At 43.2% G+C, this 27,713-nt stretch overlaps 1 protein-coding gene across 1 annotated transcript in view; it reads right to left on the bottom strand.

Annotated features, from left to right (window-relative positions):
* Positions 1-27,713, bottom strand: part of LOC111149126 (Fraser extracellular matrix complex subunit 1) — a 405,997-nt gene that overhangs the window by 176,408 nt on the left and 201,876 nt on the right. The window contains exons 17-21 of the mRNA XM_022506058.1: positions 25,460-25,600; positions 23,724-23,864; positions 22,064-22,240; positions 8,180-8,320; positions 5,726-5,869 (exon numbers count right to left, since the gene is read on the bottom strand). Coding sequence (XP_022361766.1) covers positions 5,726-5,869; positions 8,180-8,320; positions 22,064-22,240; positions 23,724-23,864; positions 25,460-25,600 — 744 coding nt within the window. The remainder of the gene's footprint in view (positions 1-5,725; positions 5,870-8,179; positions 8,321-22,063; positions 22,241-23,723; positions 23,865-25,459; positions 25,601-27,713) is intronic.

The following is a 27,713-nucleotide window of genomic DNA, read 5'->3' on the forward strand; positions in this document are numbered from 1 at the left end:
AGCGGCTCCAGCGAGGGGGTGAGCTGTGCTGACGCACCTGCCCCCACACAGAAGCTGCTGTAGAACAGAGCTGGCTCTCACCTCTGGCTCCAAGTCCCCGTGTGTGGAGGCGGACAGCTGGGACGCTGGCTCACACGGGGCTCCTTCCCAGGTTCTTCGTTACGTTCAACTCCAACTGGGTTTTCATCGCTCGATGTTGTGTTTGAATCAGCACGTTGCAAAATGAGCATTTGTTGCTTTTAATTTTACATTTCAACTTTTCCACCATTTTTTAGAGCCCCATCTTTCAGAAATGATGCAACAGGTGGGGAAAACCATGGAAAAGACTTAGACGTTTTTCTTTTTATGATTTGGAAGAAAAATGTTAACAGGTTTGCTAATTCGTCAACAAATGGCTTCACTCGGGTTCAGAGAGCAAATACTTCTCAGACCCAACACCAGGAGAGAAGTACTGATTACTCTCCTGTACGTTTCAACAAGCAAGAGAGTGGCAAACCCAAGCCTCCTTGGTGACCCCCTGCTCGCCCAGAGGAAGGAGGGAAGAGAGAAGGAAGGGATGAATGGAAGGAAATCCACAATCTGAGTACTGGCTCATTATTGTATCTTACGTTTTAGGGAGTACCAATAAATTGTAAATATATTAAAATCATGGCAGGGCTTCCCAAAGATTGTTCTCCAAACCACTGCTAAGCTCTGAGAGGCTCTAGGAAATAAAGGGGAGGGTCTACAATGGAATGTTCGAGAAATGATGTTCAGTCTCATTCATCTCAGAGATTCACAATGCCCATGTGCCTGCTCAGGGTTCTAAGTTCTGCAATAAAGAAAGGTGCTTAACTTTATTTACCTGACAGTTTCCCAAATTTATTGAGCCAGAATCTTTTTCGCATACAGTATCTATTAACCGCTGCTTAAAACTCAAGTCCTGTGGAATACGATATGAAAATGCACAGAATAATATTGCTTTACTAACACCTGTCTTCTTTTGCTTATGGTCTGGTGTAGATTTATAAACAAATGAGCATTTAAAAATTACTGCATAAACAAAATTTAATTTTCCAGGGTGCTACAACCCTGACCAATCAGCTGTTTACAATGTCCCGTCTTCCACCTGCTACTGCCAGTTATCACCTCCTTTTCTATAGAAGAACTCAGAAGTACAGCCATCCCATTAGGCACTCCCCAAAACCCAATGCATTTTTTTTAATGCATCTGCATTTGGACACTTCCCCTCATGTTTTCTTTTTAATTTTCACCCTCTCTCATAAAGAGGGGAAAGACTTTAGCTGAGAAAGACGAGTGGAGAAAGCACCCCGGGCTTTGGAACTTGGGGAGAATGCTGGTTAGGCATGGGCAAAATATAAAGCACCACATAGAAATCTATGAAGAAGAAGCCTGGCTTTCCACAGCACTTAGCCACGCCTGCTGCGAGCTGTCCACTCCTGCCTCTCCCTTAGTTCACTTATCTTTGTTGAAAACCTTCAGCCCTGGCCTAAATCTCACAAACTATATTTGCTTTGATAAACGTGGAAGAAAGAACTGCACACATACGACATCTCCATACGTGATAACACATTGAGGTTTTTGGACCTGTTCCCAGGATACGTTTATTCTTGTCTGTGTGATAGATTAGATGTAATTTTCTTTCTTAAACAGCTAAGTGCAATTAAGAGGTCTCTGACGATGATCTTAGGTACAGCTCAGCTAGAGAGTAAATCCTGTGCATGAATCCTACCACCCTGCAAAGCTCACACACGATAGAGGGAACAGGGAGGGTCCTTCTCCAGGGGCTAGAATTTCCCCAGGCTGACGAACACGCATTCCACTGACAGCACGGCATGTGATGGATTATCTCCTGCCTTCTCTATCATCACAGGACTCCTCCTAACACCTTCCTGAGTTTAGATAAAAGTCACTGAAATGTTCCAGGAGGTTAACCATGACCTGACTTAAGTAACACTTGAGTTACAAAAATGTTCCAGGAATTTAGGTTCAGGGTAAAATGGAAATAGCAGATGAGCTCCCAGTGGTTACAGAAAGAAATTATGTTCATTAAACCTTCAATCTCTTCCCGGACAGCTACCCCTAGTTGTCCAATGGTCACCCCAAAGTCAATTTGTCCAGTTCAGACACATCATCTCCAAGTAAATAGTACTCCCACTCCTCAAATTTATTTGCCCAGAAACCTTGAAATCATCCCCCAAACTCCCTTTCCTTTAGTCCCCTGGGCTGAAACATTGCCCATCTGTTGCTTCCATTAGGCTGAACCATATAAAATTTCCACTACTTGATCATTTGTGCACACAAAATAGCAATCTCACACAGGTCAACCTAACATAGAGTTAATTCTCGGTGGAGCCATCCCCCCCTTCCCTTATCCCCTCAGCAACTTTCTCATTAAAGGTTTCATCTCTCACCTGAATTCTTACAACCACCTCCTAAGGACCTTATGTCCGTCTTGTCTTCTTCCACACAATCTTCTATGGATCTTTCTCTTCATGGAAATGCAACCATGACACTCCCCTCCATAAAAACCTCCAAGAGACCTCCACAGTCTTGATGACAAAGTACATTCTCCTTAAACAGAATGTACAAGGTGGCCTTTCTGACCTGACCCTCCTTCCTTCCGCTCTAGGTACCGCCACTCCCACACTCAGAGCTGGCGTTCTGCTTACTTCTTTGTTGGTGCCTGAACAGATAGTATTCCTTGGCCCATTTGATTGGGCCAAGGAATGGGACATTCCAATGTCCCATTGGAACATTTCTGGAATGTTCTTCTTTCCAAATCTTCAAAGCCCTCTGCTTCTTACTTATCTTTCAAAATCACCTCCATTGTGATACGCTCCGGAAAGCCTTCACTACTCACCCCACCACACACACCCAGTGGGGATTAGAGTTCTGTCCCACAGGTTCTCATCTCATATCCACAGCACTATCACATTCAACACGTATGTCCTTCTTCCACTACATGGTACATTTCTTAAATATAAGCACCACACCTTATTCATATGGGCATCCCTAGAGACCAGCACAGTGCCCAGCATGGACTGTGTTTGATGAAGCTGTAAATGAATGAATTCATGACAACGCCACAGAGAGAAGTGGGAGGAGTTTGGAAGGGGCATATGTTAACTGAAAAGGTAAATTCTGGAGTCCGTGCACTTCTTTGAAGGATCAACCATTGAAATTACTGGTCAAATTTTTCTGTAACAAACATACACCTCCAATGTCTATTCAACAAAGAATTCCAAGCACCAGACAATGGTTACCTTTCTTAAAGCCTTTATTTAATAAACCTAATTCCCAGGACAGCCAAGGTTTGTCCCTTTCAGCCAATTTTAGTGGGAATTCTTTTAGGGCTGAGGATTCCCAGCGTGATTTAGCTTAGTCCCATGATTCTTTATTCTAACGGTTGCCTATTAGCCTTAAAAAATTAATATGACTCCTAATCACCTAATTTACTATCAAAGAGGTCTCTGGACATTGGAGAGAACAGAGCTCATTAAAACGTAAACATTTCCAATCTCCTTATATAAACATTTACTTATAAAATATGCCCCAGCATAAAATTTTTAGGGTCCACATACAGAATAGGTTGGAAATAGAGAAACCATCATGAAGATCCACCCTTCTAACTCCTCTGAGTACAACCTCTCCCCACTCTAGTCCGTCTTCCACAGACGGGCAGACTTCCTGCCATACCACACCCTCAGTCACGTCAGGCTCCTCCCAAACTCTCATGGCCTCATCGCCCACAAGATTCAGTTCAAACTTTTCGGCCTAGAACTTTGGGCACTCTGTACCCTGGTTCTAAATTCAATTTTCCAACCATTTCATCTAATATGTCTTAACACAAACCATGCTCTTTGGCCAGGTTGGACCACTCACTAGCTGTGAATGACCCACCTATTCTACCTGTCTGGCCTGTCTCCTGGGGAGCCACACCCAGAAAGCCTGCCTACCTTCCCTCTGACCAAATCTTATTCTTCAGGAAGAATCTGAGCTTCTACCTTCTCCACAATGCTCTTCATATCTTTTACTTCTCCCTCCTCTGAACTCCTACAAGCCATACTGCCTGTTGGTGCTATTATCCGTACGTTGCTCTGTACTATTTGTTAACTGCAATTGTGTTTTGGTTCATCTCCTTAAGTAGCGTGAGAGATCTCTGTGTCTCCTCAAATTGCAACTGAGCACCTTGTTGGTTCTATGTAAATACCTGCAAATGTACTTAAACCATGAGAACCTCTCAGTTCTCATGGTAGCTGCCCCTTTGTACCCTGACATAAGAAGTAGTCGCTGAACTCAAGCTCACAAACTACAATTACAGTCAGCCCCTGACATTCCCAGACTCCTCTTTAAGGGTATGCACTATGCCTCCAATTTTCCCACTTCCCAAGTCAGTCCTGACTACAAGTGGCAGTACTGTAAGAGGCTCACACCCTACAGCTGTGGGGTTCCTCATTAGTCTCAAGGCTGTTGTCTCTGAGCTTCTACTTTTCATTGCCCCTAAAATGTTTGCTGTCTTTACCATTGGGTTTTACCCTGAATCCCGGCATCTTTTCAGCTGCAGCCCTGCTCTGGGCAATTTAGTCTTCCTATGGTATAGACCCTGGACCCCAATGTCTAGTCATCAGCTAAGGTCATGTGCAAAAAGGAATGGGTCACCCTGGGCCATGGTACTACCAGCCACACTTGGAGGACTGTCATTGACTTCCTGTGTCCCCACCCACCAAAATGGACAACTAAGTCCCAGACTGACTGTGCTCGCTCCATACTACGATCTAGACAACTGACCATACCTTGCCCTGCCCAAAGACAAGGCCTACAGACAGATCAACTTCTCCAACATGAAACTGACCAGATCCTAGCTTTTTCACCTTTCCCAGTAGCTTCTACAATGCCTCCCAGTCAAGCCCTTCAGAGCTGTGACAAAAACTGCTGCAGGCAAATCTCTTCAAGTTTCTCCTACAATATGGAGAAGTGAGTCAAGAAATATGTAATAACCCACTCGTCTGTAAATTCTTCTCTCTAGACTAAAGCTTTTTGAGGGCAGGGTCATTGTCTCATTCACGTTTCTTTTTTCTTTCTTTCCTTTTTTTGTTTTCTGAGCATCTGGCCATGAATAGACACTCAAAGATATTTGTTGTACGAATGGATGGATGAACACAAAACACTATGTAGCTTTTTCATCATTACCCAAATTCCAGGTTACCTTCCTAATATACCTCTTTGAAATCGGAGCTCTAAAATGAGGAGGAAAAACCCCATCTCCTGAGACAACTGACTTATTTTTAGGCTAACCTCCCTAAATGTTTGTGCCTAGGGCTGATGGCAAAAGTTGTCCAGAGCAAGAGGCAGAACACAATGCAAACCAGAGGGAGAGTCTCTCGAGGGGGCGAAGCCACGCGTTGCTGTCTTAAGCTGAAGTATGCCACGTGCATGTGAGGTACCATCAACAACACTTTAGTCTCCATTAATATGAGGTTCTGAATTATTTCCGGAAGTTCAAGAGTGTTATCAGAGGATTCCATTTGAATCTACAAATGTCTACTGAATGTCTCATAGGAAGCCGTAAAGTGAGTTACCAGACCTGAGGCAAATGCCTCCCAAAAAGGAGCTCTTCATCTGACGACAGAGGACAAATAGAGGAGAGACATCTTAAGCCTGCCACAGAGAAGCCCAGCCTCTGACTAGTGGATTCCATGACTACGAAGGAGCTCCCACTCACCGGTGCAGTACCCCACCAGGTTGAGGAACTGCTCTTCTTTACAGCTGGTCCTGCAGCTCCCACCAGCAAGAGTGACATGAGGGTGACAGGAACTGCAGTCAGATTCCGATGGGCCGTGGCACTGCCTGCAGGTGGGGTGGCATTCTAGGGAGAGAAACAAAAGCCAGGATTGGAATCAGCCTCTCAGCATGTAAATACATGTATGTAGTACGTAGGCTCGCCACAAATTACAAGAGGAGCAGACTTCAGACACTAAACATCTTTTGAAGATTCCTGAGCAAGCCTGGCCTACCCTTAGGCCCAACCAGAGGACGACATTTCTGGTGTCAATGAAGATACTGTCCATGAACAGAACATGGAATCTAGAACCATAAAAATTCGAGAAATTGGCCGCACATTCCAGAGGGCCCAGCATAACCATCCCAACGTAGGTGAGTGAGAAGTTCAGATGAAGGTCACAAAGCAGGAAGGTGAGTGGTAAGACTCCCTCCTTCTTGTTAAAATACTCGTGTGATTCAAAGAGCTGGACAGGGAGCAGAAGGAGACATTTGGCTTCTCAGAATTCCTGGCAGGCAAAGGGGAACCACACACAGCCAGGAACACCAATACTCCTCTCTAGTATTGGATGCCAGCCGTGCTCTCCCTTCAGGCCTCCATTTGGAGACGTTGTGTTAGCGGCAACACTTAATTAAAATACAGAGAGCAGTAAGTCTACTTCTTGGACATTACCTTGAGCCAGGTTTGAAGTCAAAGCTCTGTTTCCCCAGAAAAAGCACCCATGTACTAAGGGGCACCACCCTGAAAACAAGTGAGTCCCAGGAGGTGCAGCAATAAAGACCCGTGTGCAACAAGTAGAAGAAGGTTGCAGCTGCGCTGCTGCTGCCGAAGTAGGCGGCAGGGGCGAGCGCGTGGAAGGAGGGAGAAGGATTTCTCTGCCAAGGACGAGGAGGTCCAAGCCTGTCTGATTCCAAGAGGAGGGGAGGTGAGGGACCGGAGCTGGGCAGAGATTGCTGGAACCAATGACAAAGAATTCCCTTCTGGCACAGAGCTGGTGGAAAGCAAAGGCACTGATTTCAAGTACAGTCAACTGCCTCTCACTTCTTCTGGCGAGAGGCCAAAGGGAGATAAGAAGTTATGGAGAAAGAGAAAAAAACCCGCACAAATAAATAAAGCAAGTAAGAAAATGCACTACTGATAAGAAAGCCAGCATTAGCCATCACCCCTCCTACATTCCTGAGGCTCTTACCCTGGAAAATGCCTGTCCAAAAGACCCTCGAGTTCTTAGGATGATTTCCACCTCCCGGTTCTTCCTCCCTGCCAGCTTTCCAGTGACCTGGGTGCTCTGCCAACTCAGGACACTGGCCATCTGCTGACTGCAGGCGGGCAGAGGCATACATAGAGGAGAGCTGGAGCTGCTCAGACTTAACCCCCCACCAATTTCACACATAGGACAACCAGCTGGGCTAGGATGAGGGCACGCAAGAACAGACAACAGTCTTCAAGGACAACCCCAACCCCAAAGAAACCAGGAACATTCCCCCTGAGCCTGATACAGTATTTAAAGAAAAGCGACCCATCCAGAGCCTAGAGAGATGAAGAATGTACTTGGAAAAAGAAAATTCCAGAAGAAATATAATACTGATCTTCAGTCGTCTACGTTTCTGTTTACATTGGATTTCCTCTTTGGAGTTTGAGGCTTAGGTGAACCTAACGAGTATTAATTTATTTAAAAAATATTTTGTGTACTTAAAACTACATGTTTCCTGACTCCAGAAATACATGTCATACAATTTTATAACAATTGGCTTTTTCCTATAAGTGGGCCTCAACGGTCTATTTTTAGAAATAAAATAGTAATGATGATAGAACGTGTTTTGTCTTATCTTTTCTTCTGTAGATACATAAAAACACAGCGCTACAATAGGGTGCTTAAATTTTAGTATTTTGTCAATTCCAATAAAACGCTGAACTAATCTCAACTAGTAATTTCTAGAATCTCTGTCAACGAAGTATAAAGATGTCGTTAAAAACATATTGGACCGACACATCAAATATAAAATTAAATATCACTCCCTGTTGTTGCTCTCTCAGGCTGTAGCCGGGGTAAGTGGGGCTGAGAACTACCGAGTTAATGCCAAGTGCCTGGTCCTACACAGATACCTTAGAACCTGTGCGTAGTAGCTTGTCTCCATGATGAACCCCATTGAGTCCATCGCTCCCTGTATGCGCAGGGAAAAGCTGACTCCAATTTTTCGCTTCATCCATACTCCCCTATTGGAAGAGCAGAACTTCACTTGTTCCCCTCACACCTCCCCTAACACATTCAAGACGAGGATTTACAGCCTAACCCTGGTCCCCTGGTATTTTTAATGACATTTTTAATAACAGAGTCTGGCGGCTGACCAAGACACAACGACGGCATAGGGAACCTGCCCCAGCATGTTACACACTTACCTGAGCAACTGCCTTCCTGGTTAAAGTAACTATCTGGGCACCGGGAGAGACACTGGCCATCCAACAGCACTTGGGAAGGCCAGCAGGCTGTGCAGTTACGTGGGCTTTTCCCAGCACACCTGAAACAGGACTGGTGACAAGCTGGAAGAAAGAGGAAGGATAAAGCAGAGGAGACCATTAGGAAAGTCACCGTATGACAAATGCAGTAGCTCCCTCTCCTGTTGACATTTCTGGGTTGGAATAAGTTGTGCACGTCGGTTTCGTTTTTCCCAAGGACAGGGTACACATCTCACATACTTCTTTCTAAAGGCCATATCCTGCAAAGCAAGCATCTGTGGGACCCAGATTAAGTAAGGCACAAATGCCACGAAGCAGAAATAACCATTTGCACAGTCATACGTTTCTTTCTTCTCAGGTTCCATTCTCGGAGAATGTCAAATGAAGACCAGGAAGCCATAAAGCAGGTCTCCTTCCCTCAGGACAGCTCCTCCTCAATCAGGAGACAACAGACTGTTATCAGGCTGCTCTAATTATAGAGAACAGTGTTGGAAGCTTTACTTACTCGCAAAGGTTTACATGGTGCCTACTCTCTACTAGAGCTGGGACAGACACAGGTGAGAAGAACCGTCCAACATTCTGATGTGCTCAAACCTGCTGCGCCAACAGACACACAAGCAAGTCACCAGAATCGTAGAGGGAGTGAGAGCATCACATCACAATTCTTTGTGGCCTCGACTAATTCATGTAAGTTCTCAAGATTCCTACTGCCTCATGTATAAAATGAGTATAAACTATACATAATACGTGGGGTGTGGTGGACACCAGTTGGGTTTGATACATGTAAAGTGTAAAATTCTTAGGACAGTTCTGAGTACATAGTAAGGACTTAATAAATCTTAGCAGTAATTATTACCATCAAGGGCTATGGTACAAGTACCCACAGGTGTAAGAAGGAATGTGGAAGCAAAGAAAAAGAAGGCATTTCTGCTTCCTTACATCAGATCTTTAAAATAAAGGGGATATTCTCTTCAGTTCCCACAGGTGGACAGTGTATGAATCATGGCTTTTTATTTTCTGTATTTCTGATGCTTTGGCATCTGGGGTCCTGCAAATCCTGGAAAGATGGCCCTCCCAGATCTGGCCAATTCCTAGAGATAGTCAATGACTAGCTTGGGATCATGCCTTTCATAAGCTAACTAGACAGTCCCAAGTCCCACACCCATCACCTCTCCTAGGGCTCATACCAGGGGCTCTATTTCCCCTTCCAACTGGAGACATCCCCAACACCCTGAAGCCCACCGCGGTTACTCCAACTAGCCAATCCTAAGCTGCCACACGACAGCACTTGTTCCTCCCCACAGAATCACAATAAAGGCTCTCACTCATGGTTTCCCCTCACACCCTCTGCCTCTTGACCAACCCTGGTGCTTCCTGGCATGGCCCCTGCATAGCGTGCCATGCCCTGGTCCTCTTGGGAACTGTAACACATGCTTCTCAGGGGCAGCTGTCTCCTCAAGTCTTGGCCTCATCATACCTGAATAATAATAAAAGCTCCATTATGAAATAACCAGTCACCCAACTGCAATCATGCATTCATTTGTTACTGAGTTTCCAATAGATCTAGACGTTGGGGATACAATGGTGAACAGGACAAAGACCCGATTCTTACCCATGTGGATGAACCCACACATTTCATGCCACCTTCTGTCCGTCCAGGGGACAAGGTCCACAACGGCAAAGACCACTCTGAGTCTCCTCTGTGGCCTCTCCTGTCCCCTATAGCAAACACCCAGACAGAGGCCAGCAGCATGGAATCAAATGTGATTTTGCACCACTGAGGTCTCCATTTCGACCAACCTCCGATAAAAATCCAACATACGGTTTCTGATGAGTGTGAGGCTCATATAAGCTAGGATGTCCTGGCCCAGGGGTCCTGGTGGTTAAATACTCAATTACCAATACATGCGGATACTCACTGCTGTCCAAAGCCCTGTAGTGCTCCCTGCATCCTGCCTCATACATAAACCAGCACCGAGAGGATTAACGTCTCCACCAGAGGCTTCCAGGACCCTGCTCCTGAGCTAAGGACAGTACCCATTTGGATTAGGCAATAACTGGCCTTACTGGCTGATCAATATTTTGATTCTTATCTCTGGATACACTGCAGAGCTTTATTTCTATTCAACAGTATTTATGACTATATGAAAAACAGAGCTAGAGCTCCAATTTTTAAAATAATTTCCTTTTTTTATATTGCCTTGTAAACAACTCTACTACCACGAGGCTCAATAAGAAATTTTTTCGCCAAATATCTTCAAAATCACTGAGAAAACGTTTCCTTCTCAAAAAACAAAAAAGGAATAGGTAAGCAAATATTATAAAGGAAGGGTACATAGTAGCCCCTTATGTAAGACACGTTTAACACAAATGAATGCAACAGCACGTAATAGAAAGTCAGGTGGCAATATTTCAAAAACCAGCTAAATTATATTGTCAACACAAAGCTTTTCAGGATGATTTGGAGAAGCCACATACTTCCATAGATTTAAATAAACCTATGATAATACCAATATGTTTGTATTAGATTTTACAAGATTGCTAAAATCCCTAGCTCGTCCTACTATACCTCCCTAATAAAAAGGAAATCAAAGCATATCATTGTGGAATTGAAAACTAGGGAAAGACGAATTATGCCTTATGAGCACACCACATATTTTATTTCATTCCATCTGGTCACAGCGTCATTGTGATAACCTGCGCTCAGTGTGAATAAAGGTTATTATGATATAAATTATATAATTTATATATAATAAAAATTATATATATAATTTACATAATATATATGATATAATATTTATTGTTATATTATTTATTTATATTACATATTATTTATATAACATTATATATTATAATTATATATTATATATTATTTAATATAAATATTATTTTTATATATTACATATAATATATATATTATTATTTCCCCCAAATATTTATATTTAAATCTATGGAAGTATGTGGCTTCCCCAAATCATCTTGGAAATATATATATTATTATAATATACAATATTATATAAATAATATATATAATAAAAATTATATATAAATTATATAGTTTATCATTGTATAAAACAGGAAAGCAAAGCAGACAAACCAGTTGGAAGACTGAGGGGCCAAGAACTCCACAAGAAAGTCCCTTTGCCATCCACTAAATTTTAGAAATCTAAATACCACGTGGCAAACTTCAGAACTGCTGTCATTGGAAATGTTTAATATCCAAATGGATAATGAGCTGTTAGTTGCTCAGTTGCACAGAGGGAAAATGATGTACTGGGTGACCACCCTGTCCAAGTCTTTTTTTCCTCTACATTGCTCTATTGCTGTAAGTACAGGCATTTGCATTTGCATCTTTCAAACAATCTCATGAAATTTCAGTTCTGGGCTGGTTTGGGAAATGTCTCCACTATTTCAGTGACGTTAATGAAGCTCTATCATTCTATGGAAGCTGCTTTCCTAGCCGGAGCTCCGGTTTGAAGTGTAAGATCCTTCAAGGAAGACTAACTCCGTTTCAGGGCGTATACAGAAAGATTTGGAAGAAGTTCTATGAATAATTTCCCCGCGTAATACTACATTTTTAGAGAGTGGCTTTCCAGTTGATGGCTAAGTATATTTCTGAAAAAGCATAACTGAGCAGCTTAAGCCCTAAAGTGTTGGCATTTTTAAAAGTGTCCTTAGATGATTGTAAAGTCCAATCAACCTGACTCCAGTCAAAATATTACCTAAAACAATTAAAACATATCAATTTTTGTTCTGTTCTAGTCTACTCTATCTTATTCTGTTCTATCCTATCCCCTAGTTAAATTTCAGACAACAAACACTACTTCTTTTTTTCTTTTCCATGATATAAAAAGTGGTCCAGCATCCCGATTCTCACATCATGTAAATTTTCCTGGCTTTTCACGTCAAAAACAATTTTTGAGGTAGACTTCTCTTGAGTTATGATGTAAATATCAAAAATTCGTCAAGGAATACAGTGGGAGTACTGTGATAAGGGATGAAAACAGAAATGAATTAAGTCAAATAAAGTCAATCTCCCCCTTTCCTTCACCCTCCTTTTCCTTCTCTTTTTTATTTTTCTTCTTCCTTTTTTTAAATGAGCTGAACCATGTGAGAGTAGAAATCACATCTTTTCCATCTCTGTGATTCCTGCAGGACATATCATAGTCCCTGTCCCTGGCATGTCATAAGTTCTCAGTCAATGAATTTCTGCTGATTGAATGGGTGAGTCAGTAGGTGAGTGAGCCAGTGGGGCAGGGGGGTGTGAACACGGACAACAGACTCTGCTCGTTCTCTCTTTTTGATCATTTCCTTTCAGCCTTTCTGTGTTTATCTCAGGAATATTGGAGCTTCCCAAAACTGCACCGTCTGCCCTTTCTCTCCTCACTCTTGGCAAACTTATCCATGGCTTTAATGATGACCTCCATGCTGGTGAGTCCCAAATTTATGAGTACAGCGCTGGCCTTTACTCTGAACTCCAACCACATAAATCTAACTGCCTAGGGGATACGTCTACTTGGTGTTTTGCTGGTGTCTCATTCTCCTCATTCCCAAAACACTATTCATTATCCACTTCCACGCTCAGCCCATAGCTACTTGAGGCAAATTGTGGCATCACATTCCTCCCGTTCAAAACGGCTCTTATTACACACCCCAACCCCACATCCTACCCACTGCCTCATCTTTCTTTTGTATTCCCTGCCTCACTTGGTAATCCCACCCTTCACCAACACACTCGTGCTGAAAACCTTTGACTTCAACTTTCCCATCACAACCTGCCCAAGGCTGAGTCTCTGTCAAAATCTAAATCTCCGTCAAATCTATCCCACCTGAACCATTCCCATGGCCCCTTAGCGCAGACCTTCAATATCACTCACGTTGTGGATGAGTTCAGCAGCTTCCCAAACGGCTCCACTGCTTCTCCCCATTTACCGCAGCACAGGTAAGGGGCTGATCTTTATAAAATGCAAATTGACCAGATTATTCCCCTACTTAAAATCTTTTAATAGTCTTCCAATACCAGTAGTGTCAACTCTGAACTCCTTAGTGTATAGCACATAGAACACTTCATGACATGACGCTACCCCGTGTCTCCAGTATCATTCCCCACAATTCGCCACTTCAGGCTTCACACTGCGGGAATAACAAATACATCAGACTTCTCCAAACACAGCAGGCCTTTGCACTTGCTGTTTCCTTGACCTGTAATGCCCTTTCCCACCTTCTGCCCTGGTGAACTGCTCTTAATCCTTCAACAGGTTGATGATGCAGTTTTCTCTGTAGATCTTTTCTCATACTCTCTCTCCCAGACAGAGTCAGTCTCCTCTGTGCTCTTTTGAGGGTAGATGCCTTAAGGAAAGCTTCCCCAAGACGGCCACTTTAGCATAAAGACTATTTTGAGTTAAAAAGCAATCAAAACCCAGAAGATTCAGGAGAAGCTCTTTACCCTCCCCACCACTGCCTAAGAAGAATTTAGATGGAGAAGGAAGAGAGCTGTCACCATAGATAATGACATCATGATATAATGGGTACGGCAGACAGGGAGGAGCACAGCAAGGTCCCTTTGATCAAAGTCTTCTGTGATTCCCATTGTTTCAAACGGCCCAGCAAACATTTGTTTATCCAACATCTACTCTCTTTCATCTTCCTGAGGATTGTATGCCTTCGCTTTGAAGTCTCAAACCCCTAACCCCTTCTCCTTAGTTCAGGATGACATCTCCACCTCATTTTGCCTGTCTTTGGAATTTCCAAGTCTGTATGGATTCCCTGTACATACACTATTAAATCTGATTTTCTCCTCTTAATCTGTCTTATGTCAGTTTGATTCTTAGGCCAGTTAGAAGGACCTTAAGGGGACAGGGAAATTCTTACTCCCCAACACTGTACTGGCAGTAGGCACAAGACGCAAGTAGCCTGCCCTTGGCCCCTACAACAGCATGTATCATGTTCTTTTAATTCCCTGTTCAGATGTCAGTCTCCCTTATTCGATCATGCTTTCCTTAAGGCATGGACTTTATCTTTTTCATCTTTCTATCCCCAAAGTTGAGCACACCCATGCCATAAAAATAAGAAGGGGAAAGGGAAGAAGACTGAAAATTACCAGAAGGCATGCGTTTGTACAGCTTATGTCAGCACTCTGGGGACTACATTAAAGAGTGTTGCCATGTATTTTATTCAATTAATGCAAGGGAATCCCAACTTCATAAATAATAACATACTCTTAAGCTGAGCAGGCAGACTCCTGCCCATTTATTTCTTTAATTAAAACTCTTTGCCTTAAGGCCTTTGGTGAATCTTAGCAACAGCTAAATAGATCAAAATACTCATGATATACTTTTTCTCCTGGTTCACCCAAAGCAAGTTAATTAACCGACCAAAATAATTGGTGAATTTCCTATTTAAAAAGAAAAAGAAACAGTGTTCCAGGCCAAGATGGTGACATGGGAGGCTTGTGAACGTACTTCTGCCCACAGACACACCAAATCTACCGCTACACATGGCACAATTCCCTCTGAAAGAAATCCGGGAACTAGTTGATATGTTGAGGGACTCCTACACATCACACAAATGAGAAAACACCTATATGGAAACAGGTGGGAAAGGTTGGGACACTTGCCATACTCACACCCACTCCCATACGGTCAGGAAAAAACTTCCATACGGTCAGGAAAAAACTTCCAGCTTCTCCTTTTGGAATAAAGGGTTTAGAGTCAACATGTGATACAACTTTTTTTTTTTTTTTAAGATTTTTTAATTTATTTATTTGAGGGAGAATGAGTGAGAGAGAGCATGAGAGAGGAGAAGGTCAGAGGGAGAAGCAGACTCCCCAAGGAGCTGGGAGCCCGATGCGGGACTTGATCCCGGAAGTCCGGGATCATGACCCGAGCCGAAGGCAGTTGCTCAACCAACTGAAACACCCAGGCGCCCGTGATACCACAACTTTTAAGAGTCCACCTGAGGGGTGGGCCCCCAAAACCCTAGCTCTGGAAGCCAGAAGGGCTTGCATTCACAAAACCCATAAGACTATAGCAAATAAAGAAACATTTCTTAACGGGATCCCAAGGATACTGGGGGTGATGCCTCCTTCCCCCAGGAGCCAGCACTCGGGCCCATTCTTCCTGTCTCTCCCTGAAAGAAACCTATTTGCGAATCTCAAAATCTGCTGTCAAAGGTCAGGCTTCCAAGTTAATGTACACACGGAGGCCCACTCCCTGGGACCCTCTTCACAGACCTGGGGGGGGGCGGACACCACATTTGTGCTCTACCTCTGCTCTGTTCTAGGTCACTAGCGTCTTCCTGGAAAGAGCTTATGCTCACGTCTGGCATACCCTTGACAGCCTGGCTCTGGTGGTCAGTGAGGTTTGAGTTCACTGGTTCAACGGACCACAGCAAACAAAGAAACTGCTCTTCACCGGCAGGCTGTCACCCCACGACTCAGCGCAGAGGGAGCAGACAGAAATACCCACTTCCCAGTGTTGCTCTGAAACAGGGAAATCTGCCCGATGTAAAAGCTGCTGCTTGAGGCTCCAGTTTACGTCAGCCTCCACCTCAGGTGCTGACGGAGGTCCCCCCCCCTTTGGGGCATTGACAAGCCCTGGCACACCCTCAACTACTGGGGCCACTAGGAACAAAGCAAGTAGCCTAGACAATCACACAGGGTTTGAAAACCACTCAACAGCCAAGGGCTGGCTGAACAATGAAGATTCAGAGAACAACTGGAGGTTGGCAGTAGGAAATGGGTGAAAGTGATCAAATGCGGTAAACTTCCAGATATGAGAAGTCCTGGGGTTGCAATGGACAGCAGAGTGACTGCGGCTAACAACACCGTACATCTGAAAGTTGCCAAGTGGTGATCATTTCCCAATATATACGTATGTAGAATCATTGTTGTATACCTTAAACTAACACAATGTTATATGTCAGTTATAGCTCAGCAAAACTGGAAGAAAAACAAAAATTTTTAAATTGATATCAAACCTGTATTGACTGTGCACTTTTGCCCCCCGCAGGAAGACCCAGCCCAAAGAGGTGATACTATCTTCGAGACTGAAAAAGCAAGACTGGGAAATTTTAGTTGTTAATATTTCCCTAATGTTTACCTGATTTAGGCTCCATGATTATTGTAAGTCTAATGAGAAGGACGTCAGTGCAGGAACGGGAGCCGATGTTTGTTACCTCTGCATTCGTTGTTAAGTATTTACTGACATACTACGTCAGAAGACATGTGAGTAACGTTCATTATCGCAGTCTGGAGTTCACCTTTAAAAACTTGGAAGTTCCTCAAAATTAGATCATCTTGAACCCTCTTGCTGAGCTGAGTGGGAATGGAGAGAATCCACCACTCATTTGCCGCAGAATTGGGGCAGTTATGTGGCTAATCTAATCATCCTGACCATGTTCAGATCCGGTCCCTGGTCGCCACGGCCGAGCTGTTGACATGGTGATCGAACTGCATCATTAATTGAGACAGCTTGGCCTGAAATTCAGCTGTAAAGCTCTAGTGTGAAATGAGGAACAAGGGAGCCAGGCTCCAAAAAAAAGGAAATATTTTCTGAGCAACTACATCCTGTATTAAAGCCTAGGATCCTTCGTTGCTAAATCATTCATTAGTTGGTTCCTTCTAAGCCTTACTTTCTTCATCTGTAAAATGGGAGTAAATGCAAATTTATATAATTTTTTAAAAGAATTTATTTATTTGAGAAAGAGAGCATAAACATGCATGAGTCGGGGGAGGGGTGGGGGGGAAGGAGAAGCAGACTCCTTGGCAAGCGGGGAGCCCAACAAGGGACTTGATCCCAGGAACCCAAGATCATGACCTGAGCTGAAGGGAGCCGCTTAACTGACTGAGCCACCCAGGTGCCCCAAATTTACAAAATTTACAAATTTACAGAATTTCTAATAAAACTCTTGGTTTTAAGGAATTTGTAAACTCTGTAACATGAATATATATATATATATATATATATATATATATATATATATATAAAATTAAGAATCTATGCCAAAAGATTAAAAGAGGTTATCTCAAGATTTAAGGGTTATCAGTAGGATTTACAAATAAAACAAAGGATACCTACTTAAATTTGAATTTCAGATAAACACTGAATGGCAGTTTAGAATATCTCAGGCAATATTTGGAATATACTTACATTAAAAATTCCTTTTTTTATCTGCTAAACATTTTAATTTCTTAATCCTGCATTTTTATTTGCTAAATCTGGGTAACCTAGTCATAGATGTTTTTCTTTTTCTTTTTTTTTTAAGATTTTATTTGTCAGAGAGAGAGAGAGCGAGAGAGCATGAGCACAAGCAGAGGGAGCGGCAGGAAGAGGGAGAAGCAGGCTCCCTGCTGAGCAAGGGGCTTGATGTGGGATTTGATCGCAGGACCCCAGGATCATGACCTGAGGCAAAGGCAGATGCTTAACTGACTGAGCCACTGAGGTGTTCCAGATGTTTTTCTTTTCTAATTTTCTTATCTGTATTTTTTAAAGTGTCTGTAATATGTATTATGCATGCAATAAGAGAAATTAAGATTTTTAAAAACTGCTTCAGTTAGAAGTATTCCAATAATAAAATGATATGCTCGCTCGTTTTTCATTAGAGGCTTTGCTTCCTTGCCTCTGGTCCCTGGACGGGAGCATCAGCCTCACCAGGAAGCGTGCTACAAATGCAGAACTCAGACCCCACCCCAGATCCACTGAATCTGAATTCACATCTGACGAGATCCCCAAGACATTCCAATGAAAAGCTCTGCTCTAGAGAGACCTCGACCAAAAGCTAAGGCTTCAAAACAGTTAAATCCTTTACAAAACAACAAACCAACAAAACAGCTGAACTACAATGCAAGGAGAATCTGAGAATGAGCCGAGTATCTGACCTGATCCTACGAACCTTCTCAGAAAAGAGGAGAGGCCGCCCAGTGACAAGAGCTCTGGGTCCTTTGTCCTGTCCATCCGCCCTGGGCTGCCAGGCACGGCCACATGGGCTGCCCAGTCACCAAGTGATACCAGGAGGAACCTGTCATAGGACTTGGCATGAGAACGGCTCCTGGAATTGTATAAAATAGTGGCCCCTACCAGCCACCCCCTGGAGACTTCAGACAGATTCAGGAACTCAGGGAAGCCTGGGAGACTAGTGGGGGGGAAATGGATTAAAAAAGCAAGGGATCGTTTTTTGTTGTTTAGAGGTTCTGGAGGGAACTGAATTTGTATTATTTTATTTGTGCAAGGGGGCTGATGTCCTGGTTTTTGTTTGTTTGTTTGTTTTAATAAACTAGACTCTGTCAATGCTGACACAATCCATTAAATACGTGAGGTGAACTCTGGGTAACATCACTGAAGTCCTTCTTTCAGTTGGTACTGAATGTTAATACTGAATAAACATGCACGGTTGTGGCTGACCACTGAAAATGCCTCCACATTACCTTTCACAGTTAGTAATGGACCGTCTTGTACCAGCAGTTCTAGCCACATTTTGCAAACATAAAGGCCATGTGGGAAAAAGCAAGACAAAGCAAAAAACAAACAAACAAACAAACAAAAAACACCCAAAAACCAAAAAAGCATGAAGCCAAAGCTCCATCTTCTGAAGTACCCAAGGTCACTCCTGAGAATGAGCCCAAATCGCAGGACAAACACAAGCAAGCGCCCATCCCCCTCTCACCAGAGCCCCTCTGCTCTGGAGCCCCCCTCAGCCCGCCTCTTCTCTTCCCATTATTCTGCTACGTGCTTCACCGCACAGAACAGTAGCCAATACAGACCGTGGGTTTTGTTGCTACTGACGTTTCTTTCATTTATTTATGATCTGTTTCTCTCACTAGAATAGAAATTCCTGAGGGCGGGAACTTTGTCTGCCTCATTCATGAGTGCACCCCCAGGGCTAGACGATGCCCGGGACAGAGGGGACACTCGACAGACACCGTAGAAGGAAGGGATGAAAACAGACTGGCCTGCCCTCCAGCTACGCACAAGCACAGTTCACTTTGGTCACTGTTTGCTACTTTTATGTGTTTTCGTCCTTCAATCATAGACTTGGATGTTAGTCAAATATCTTGAGTAGTTTTGTTTCATCTTCCAGTAGATAATTCCTGGGTCTGTCATGTAGCTCTGAGTTAACACTTTTATGATAACTTCTGACACTACTTCAGACTCTAAGTAAATTGCTTCTTCCTCTCATGCATCTGCTTCTGGCTTTCATTAGCTGTACTAACATTCTAATCACTCCGTACCGCAGTCTCAGAGACAGGAAGATGGAGAGCTCCAGAAAACACTTGTTTTTTTCTTCTTTATAGAAAAGCACTTGAGATCAAACGTGCTGCAAAATAAACCCTCAGTGGTACAGCCACAAAAATACTCCAACCCTTTTTAATGTTCGGCAAGGAAGCCAGGGTATTTCTGGGAACATGTGAGAAGGAGAGCCCAGTGCAGTCTCATGGGGCTCCCCAGCCCAACGGCACTGACAACACGTCGGCAGAATCAAAAATGGAACAGACTGTGGGAAGACAGAAAGGTTTCCAGAGATAGGAGATGAGTGACAGGAAACACATCAATCAACATGCTTAATACTCAGATAGGGTTGGAAACAAGTGGTGGTTGCACTCCGTTTCCCAACGGAATCTTGGGCAACTCAATTAACCTTTTCTGCCACATTCTCCTCACTTATAAATTGAGCACAACAATCTACATAGCAGAGATTGCACAAGGACGCGGTAGAAAGTGTGAGTAGATAGCCATACAGCGTGGCACCTAGTTTTATGTGAACTAGCATAAAATCATGGGACCACAAGGGGCTCCAGGGGTCAATCTAGATCTCTCCCATGGGACCACAATAAAACCATTCCACAGGGATTAGACTCTAATTCTTTAAAAAAAGGTGTCTGTACAAAGGGATTCCCAGAAAACTCCCCTTTGTTGAGAATGCCTCCTTCAGTTTAAGATGGTCCAATCCTGCAGTATTAGTGTGCTGGGCTTTCGCCTTGTCGGTGACCGTAACACAGTAACAGCCTGGTGTAGAGCGTGGATACAGGAGTCAGGCTGACTTATTCCACCAGAATCTGCTCTGTGCTGGACACACGACTTTGAACAAGCTACGGCCTTAACTTCCTGAAGCCTCCACTCCTCTAAAATAGCTATCCCGCTCACCCCACAAGGCTGGTACCAGACCCAAGTGAAAAACGAGTAAGGTACTTCTCTTAGTGTCTGGCCCGTGGTGTGTGCCAGATCAATAGTAACACTATTTTCTGGCTGGATAACCAGCCAAATTTTTATTTACAACTTAATTTTACAAATTTTAATCATTTTTGTTTCTTTTTTCTGTTCCCTCCTCAAATTCCTATTTTTCATTTTTAATGTATGTTCAAAATTATAGGGAGAGGCTGAGGAGCCTGGGAAGATTTCTTCTTGATTTCTCCCAGCATCAGAGAGGAAGGCTGTGGGGTGTGTGCCTTGGGAAGGCACTGGGACTCTTAGGGACAAAGATTCCTGTATTTCAGAAGTAGCTGTGTAGAAACAAAGCCATGAAAGTTTAAGGGACCACAGAGAGTTTAGGCAATGCATACAGGGATGGAAACCAGTGTATTTGGAGAGTAAATATCCTTCCCCTCACATCTAGGCACTGTGTAACTTCTCTGGAGCCCAGTGCACCCCAGGGAGCAGGGGACTAGCCCTATCATGTTCCTGAACTCCTGAGTATTTGGATGGACATTTGTGACAATTGAGCATGGGGCTTTATAATTTACCAAGAACTTTCACACTCTTAACTTCTTCTGATCCTGGCAAAAAGCCTATGTGAGAGATAATTACCCCTATTCTAATGCTGTGAATGCAAAGACTCAGAGAGCTTAATGTCTGTCCTGGGGTCTCCGTATTGCAAATCTGCATACTTCCTACTATGCCATATGTATGACTCACTGAGTCAAGATCTTTTAACTTAACCTTGAAATCTGTCCTTTCCATGTGAGAGTATATTCCAATGTAAAACTGGATACTGTAGACACAAAATTGAATCTACAGCACGCTTACAGTTACATCATAAAAATAAAAACCCAAAGCTATGAACAGGAAAACACTTGGATATATTATAGCAAAATGGTAGAGGCAGTTACCCAAGTGGTAGATCGTGGGCAGTCTATCTTTCTACTTGTTCTACATTCAAAGTTTCCTTTAATGAACATACGTTCACAATGCAAAATGTAAGTATTGTATTTTTTTTTTAAGTAGCTGGAGAATCAAATAATTCACCCAACTTTGTACAGGAACAGAGGGGCCTCCCCAGCCTCCCCGACCTCCCCACAAATCATCCATATCTCTCCTTCATCTCCTCAGCCACTCGTAGACGTCCCAGCTATTGAGTCAAATTATCCAGGACGGCATCAACTGTCTGTTGATGATACGCTAGGCAGTGGCAAGAGTCACTTCTAAATTTTGACAGAAGTCCAGATTTTGCCCTGAAGGGACCAATTCATATTCATTTAGAGTAGTAACAAATTAGAAGAAATACTGAATGGAATTCTACAATGAGCTCTGGGTCTTTCTTAGCTACTCATACTTCTCTGAAATAATTCCTGTCTGGAACTTCTTAGAATGTAGCTTTGGGGACAGTGGGGTCAAAGGGAACCAGCTCTCTAAGGTCATCTATTATTCACCAAGGGAAGGAGAACTTCAGTGGGGGCCACTCCTTTGCGTGTCCAGCTTCTGCTCCATCCACAGGCATCCTGGAACAATTCTTACGTGAAAACGAAGGTCTTCTGGCTTTGTTCTCACCTCACAGGATCTCTCAAGAGCAAAGCCCAGAAACTACCTCACATCTCCTCAAACCAAGCTTGCTCACCTTTGCATAGCCCTGTGGTCTCCAGGTAAAACTGGGCTCTACACTGAGACACACACTCGCCAGAGGTGATGTTCGCGCCACGCAGCTGCTCAACCTGCAGGCCTTCACCGGGCTTCTTACACCGGACACAGTGAGCGGGCTCTGGACCCAGACAAGTGAGGCAAGAGGAGTGACAGGCTGCCAAGAACAAAATGCAGAAAACAATCCAAGGGTCGTATATATGTTGCAACCAGGGGAGTCCCTAATGCAGTCGAAACCCCTTAGAAGAGTTCACCAGATACATTCTATCAGAAAACTGCTTTCTCGTGTCCTATACATAGCTCAGGGCGATGATATTCGTAAGACGCCCAGTGACGGTGATGTTAACTGGTCACATCTCTCGGGCCTTGTGAGGGTGGTCAAGCTGGACATGAAAAACCCCAGCAAACTGGACAATATTGTCTCGGTTCTCCAGATACACATTCATGGAATGATGTCTTAATATCATGGTCTCGGTTTTTGTTGACGATTTTAACAAGTATCCATACAAAGGCCATAACTGTATTTTTTGCAAAGACGGTCATTGCGTTATTGTCCACTATGTCATCCATCACCCACTCTATAGGCATCCAGGCAACAAATTCCTCCTAGAATTTACGTGAGGAAAGGCTGCTTTGCTAGACAAGGAAGAGCCCCCTTCGGAGGAGCAACAAGAATTTAACAACCCATCCCTGTTTCTCGTTCTCCTTGGCTACTGGTGGAAACCAGACCCAGACAGAATACGGGAACTACCTCAGGCCCACATTTGACATAATTAACTGTTTACAAGAGCTCTTTGGTATAACTAACTTTGATACAATTAACTCTAAAAGAGTTCTTTAAAAGATTTCTAAATTTTCTTTTTCAGAATATTTATTGTGGCTGCCCTGTTTTAAATATATACATATTTATAACATATATATACAAATGTATATGTATATATTTATATAAAATTATACAAATATATATTTGTATATAAAAATACACACCAGTATATATAACATATAAATATATATAATAACATATATAAATATACCTATAAGTATATATATTCTTACAACTATTCTCAAACTCTTTCCCAAGTTTCCCTCCATGTAAACATATATAAATTAATTGCATCTACCTGAAGTGTTTGTCCCAGTGTTCTAATTTCAAAAGACAATGATCCCGCCCTCCCAATGAGCCCAGAGCCTTTTTGGCAAACAGCTGTTTAAGACTTTCCATTTCCCTTAGCCCAGAGGCATTGCTACTAACTCAGTTCACTCAGCTATATCGTTAACAAAGAAAGGTTCTTCAGGGAAAAACAAAATGAAGACTACGAAACACATTAGCAATGCTAGGAGAACATGGAAAAGGAGGAAGTAAGAGTTTTGTTTTGTCTTAACGTATAGTAGAGGAAATGACCATCCTCTCAAGGATGGCCAGAAAAGCCATGAATTTCAGGGGCGACATCACAAATATTCCAACATAGTTTTTTCTTCAGATTATTCCTGGGCAATGGGAAAAAAAAAAAAAAAGCACAGAATGTATATACATAGCCACAGAAGATAAACTGTAGGGAAAAAGTGTCCTGAAAAGTAACTTGAATATTTTTCCTCCTGATGGGAAAGTCTCTTAAGAAAGGTGAGGACACCAACAGTACCTTTGCAGAGCCCGTGGTCAGAGTAGAAGCCTTCTCCGCAGCTCGACAGGCAGTGGCCTTGACGCAGAGCCCAGGGCTGGACGCAGGCTGTGCAGTGTGAGCCCGTGGGTCCAGAGCAGCTGGCACATGAATTGTGACAAGCTGAGGAAGAGAGTGAGAGGGACACCATGGAACTCAGGTGACTCATAAGGGTTCCTTATATGCCAGGAAGCCCCTTCTGTGTCACTCTTAACCTCCTTCAGCTGTCACACTAAGTCGGGGGAAGATGTTTCAGGAGGTGGTTGGATACCCATGATTGCCCACAGTGACCTTTTACCATCTTTTATACATGTTCTGTTATTTACCAGCTACCCTTTATTTAATGTTTCCATTAAGGGGTTTATGCACATTGCTGCATTTAATCTTCATAGCAATTATGAGGTTGTGCAGATGAGAAAACTGAGGTCTTGGGAAGTTAAAAAATTCACCGAAGATCACAGAGCTAATGAGTAGTAGTGCAGGGATTTAGCCCTAGGTCTGTCTGGACCTAAAACCCCCTACCTGAACAGGGAAGAGTGAGAAATTTATCTGTCTGAGTTCTGGGAAAACTGGAATTTTGGCTGGCTTGTCCACTAATTTGTCTATGCCCTTAGCCAAGTCAGGGTCTCTCCAGGCTCAGGCTCCCTGGCATACACACTGCGAGGTTGGACTAAAGGATCACTTGAGATATTTTTAGGTCTAACATACAATTTTAAGGAAGAATTACATTAAACAATCTTTATATATGACAATGTCAGGCATGCGTCTCTGCTGCTTTAGTCCTGGGTGATAATAATGGAACATCTCTGACTGGTTTACAGATGATACCATGGCCTGTCCTAAGAGATGGGATTGAGATACTAGAATACTCCAGAAAACAATGGACAGGAGCTGGGAGAGAGGAGTGTGGTCATTAAGATGAGACTATGGAGGACAGGATATTGTGGAAGAGGGATAAACACTGGGTGAGTAAAGAGGTTGGTAGACAAGAGGGACGTTGCTAAGACAAGGCTGTAGGGCAGATTAAAACATTCTGCCACAAACCCACACTATAGGTGAAGTGATGATATATATGTTTGTTTTGGAGGAGAGGGGCAATCAAGGTGCCCCAGGCAGCACTAAGTTCCCCGACTTGTCTCGAAGGAAAGACACAAGTCAAGCACATGTAAATAGAAATTTACAACACCTCAAATAGGAATGTTTCATAGTTAAAGTCATATAAATCTAAAAGAACAATATATAAATAGCACATAAGCCCAAATTTTCAATAGATAATGGACTTCGGCTTTACAAGCTATCAAACTTGGTTAATTTTTTTTTTATTTTTTGATGTGTTGTAGTTGCTGATGTATGTGCTTATGCCATCTAAGAAATGATCTTGTCATACCTATGGCCTAAGTTAGTGAAGGTTTGTAAGTACATAAGGACTATATGAAGATCTTAAAGATGTTCTTCATGGTGAAAAGGACCAAATGATCTCTAGTGGTGATCGACATGCGTAAGTCTTTTACTTCATCACTCGAGTCCCACAGCATCCACCTACCCCCACACCAAATACACACAGGTTTTATAACGAGGAACCTATTCCTGTCAATGCGACGTCTTCTCATCACACACACAAATTCTTAAGTGAGCACCACAGAACACTAAGTAGTGTCAGCGTGTGAAACGCATTCTGGTGACGACGACGACGACGATAATGGTTATCCATGACTTACCTTTGCATCTGCCGGTGGCCTCAGCGTAGTACCCGTGGGGGCATTCAGCAACGCACTTCCCATCATGCAGTACTGTCTTCTCAGCACAGGTAAGACACCTGGGACTACTGGGACCACAACTCTTACAGGATTGGTCACAAGCTAAGGGGGAAGAAACCCACCAGAGAAAGTCAATCATGAGCAAAGGGAGCACAGAAGTCCACTCTTTACAATGTCCACAGCTGGTATCAACATGGAAATCACATTGTCTCGCTGCTCCACTTAGTTCTGTTTCTTTGATTCTAACATTTCAAAGTACTCTGTACTTTCTGTTTGCACAGTTGAAGGAAACCGGATAATTACTCGTTGAACCAAGCATAACAAATACTCTGAGGCACACCCACCAGCGCATCCAGTATAATATAGGATTTAAAGTCAAAATGGGCTTGGGGGTAGGGATGCCAATCCAATAGGGGTTGAAGATATTCTCAAACTCATTAATAATCAGAAAAATGCAAAGAAAATGGGATGTCCCCGTATACCTAATAATCAGAAAAAAAGTCTGAAGCTTGATAATGCCGAATGGTGGCAAAGATGTGGACGAGACAAGCTTCACACCTGAGTGTGTGGATGCTGGTGAGGTAGCCGGCACTACTTAGTCAAATAAAGAATCTGGAACGTGAAGAAACCATCAGTTCCGCTCCCAGTTACCCACCCCAGGGCAGCTTCCATACAGATTTATGAAGGGACGTGCTTGGGGCCGTTCCCTGGTGCTCTCTAGTGACAGCATGGGGCTGGAGGGAAGTGGGGAGTCCATTGTCAACAATGGACGGGTGAGCCATGGGGGCCACAGCCCAGGGAGCTCTGTGCAGCAGCAAGAAGCAGAGCACCAGGTGATACAGCAACACAGGTGATTCAAACCATGATGTGGAGTGAAAAAAGAACCTCGTGAACTCTGTAACACATCGTTTAAGGGGAAAAAAAGGGTACGTACACTCAAAAGAATACTCATTTTACATGAACCCATAACAATGAAAAGATAAAACAAATAATACATTATATGTTAATTTTTAAAAAGACAAAAAAAATTAAAATGGGGCATCTGGGTAGTTGGGTCGGTTGAGTGTCTGACTCTTGGTTTCAGCTCAGGTCATGACCTCGGGGTGGTGCCATGCAGCCCTGTGTCAGTGGCCACGCTCAGCGCGGAGTCTGCTCAAGGTTCTTTCTCGCTCTGCTTCTGCCCCTCCCCCGTTCACACACACATGTGTGCACTAAAAAATAAATAAAGGAAGTCTTAAAAAATTGAAATAGTTGCCTTGGTGAGGAAGGGAAATGACTCTAAAAGGAAGGAAAGAGAGAAAAAAGGAGAGGAGGAAGGAAGAGAGGGAGAGAATGGCTAACAGAAACCTCTGAACTTACTTTGATTTATTATGTTAGCTAGAGTCAGAAAAGCCCTTTATAACAGCACAAGTACTTAAAAGACTAAAGAATGAGGAGGTTTTTGTCTGTTGAATTTCCCCACCCTTTATATCTAACATCTGTAAAACTCAAAGCATGAACCACCAATGAACTCGGCTGCTGTGAATTCTTCCAGCCGGGGCACACCGCCATGTATGACAGGTTGTGCTGGATTTTTCTCAGCACTTGACTTTGAGATTTCTAGAGACACGGGCTGCTCAGTTATAAATTACGGAGCCAACACCAGCCCGTCTTTATCGTGAGCAACCCTAAGCTGAACTGGAAATAAGTCAGCATGATCAGCCTCAGACGTTTTAATTAACATCCCGATACCAATCAGTGACTTGGTTCACTGACGTTTTAGAAAATATTTATATGAACACTTCTGAAGGCATTTGGTACAAACTTGGAGAACTCTTAAGAATTTTAGGAAAAGGGCAAACTGCAGTCTTTATCCAAAGGCCTGTGGGTCAACGTCCATGGTGTCACAAAGTCGTGCATCGTGCTAAGCACACGGCGGGCGATCGGTCATTACTCGTGGGTCAATGGATTCCTTGGCTGACTTTCAGCAATGGCCCATCCTCCTGTTGGGGAGATTTTTTTTCCTGATGCTTTGTTTCCCAACGTATGCAGATAGCATTTCAGATGCACACTCTCTCCCTAAGCACCTGTTGAGCAGTCTTCTTTTTTTTTTTTTTTTTTTTAAAGATTTTACTTATTTATTTGACAGAGAGATCATAAGCAGGCAGAGAGGCAGGCAGAGAGAGAGGAGGAAGCAGGCTCCCTGCTGAGCAGAGAGCCCAATGCGGGGCTCGAT

Source organism: Enhydra lutris, unplaced genomic scaffold (assembly GCF_002288905.1).
Source record: "Enhydra lutris kenyoni isolate GAN:26980312 unplaced genomic scaffold, ASM228890v2 scaffoldscaffold21, whole genome shotgun sequence".
NCBI lineage: Eukaryota > Metazoa > Chordata > Mammalia > Carnivora > Mustelidae > Enhydra > Enhydra lutris.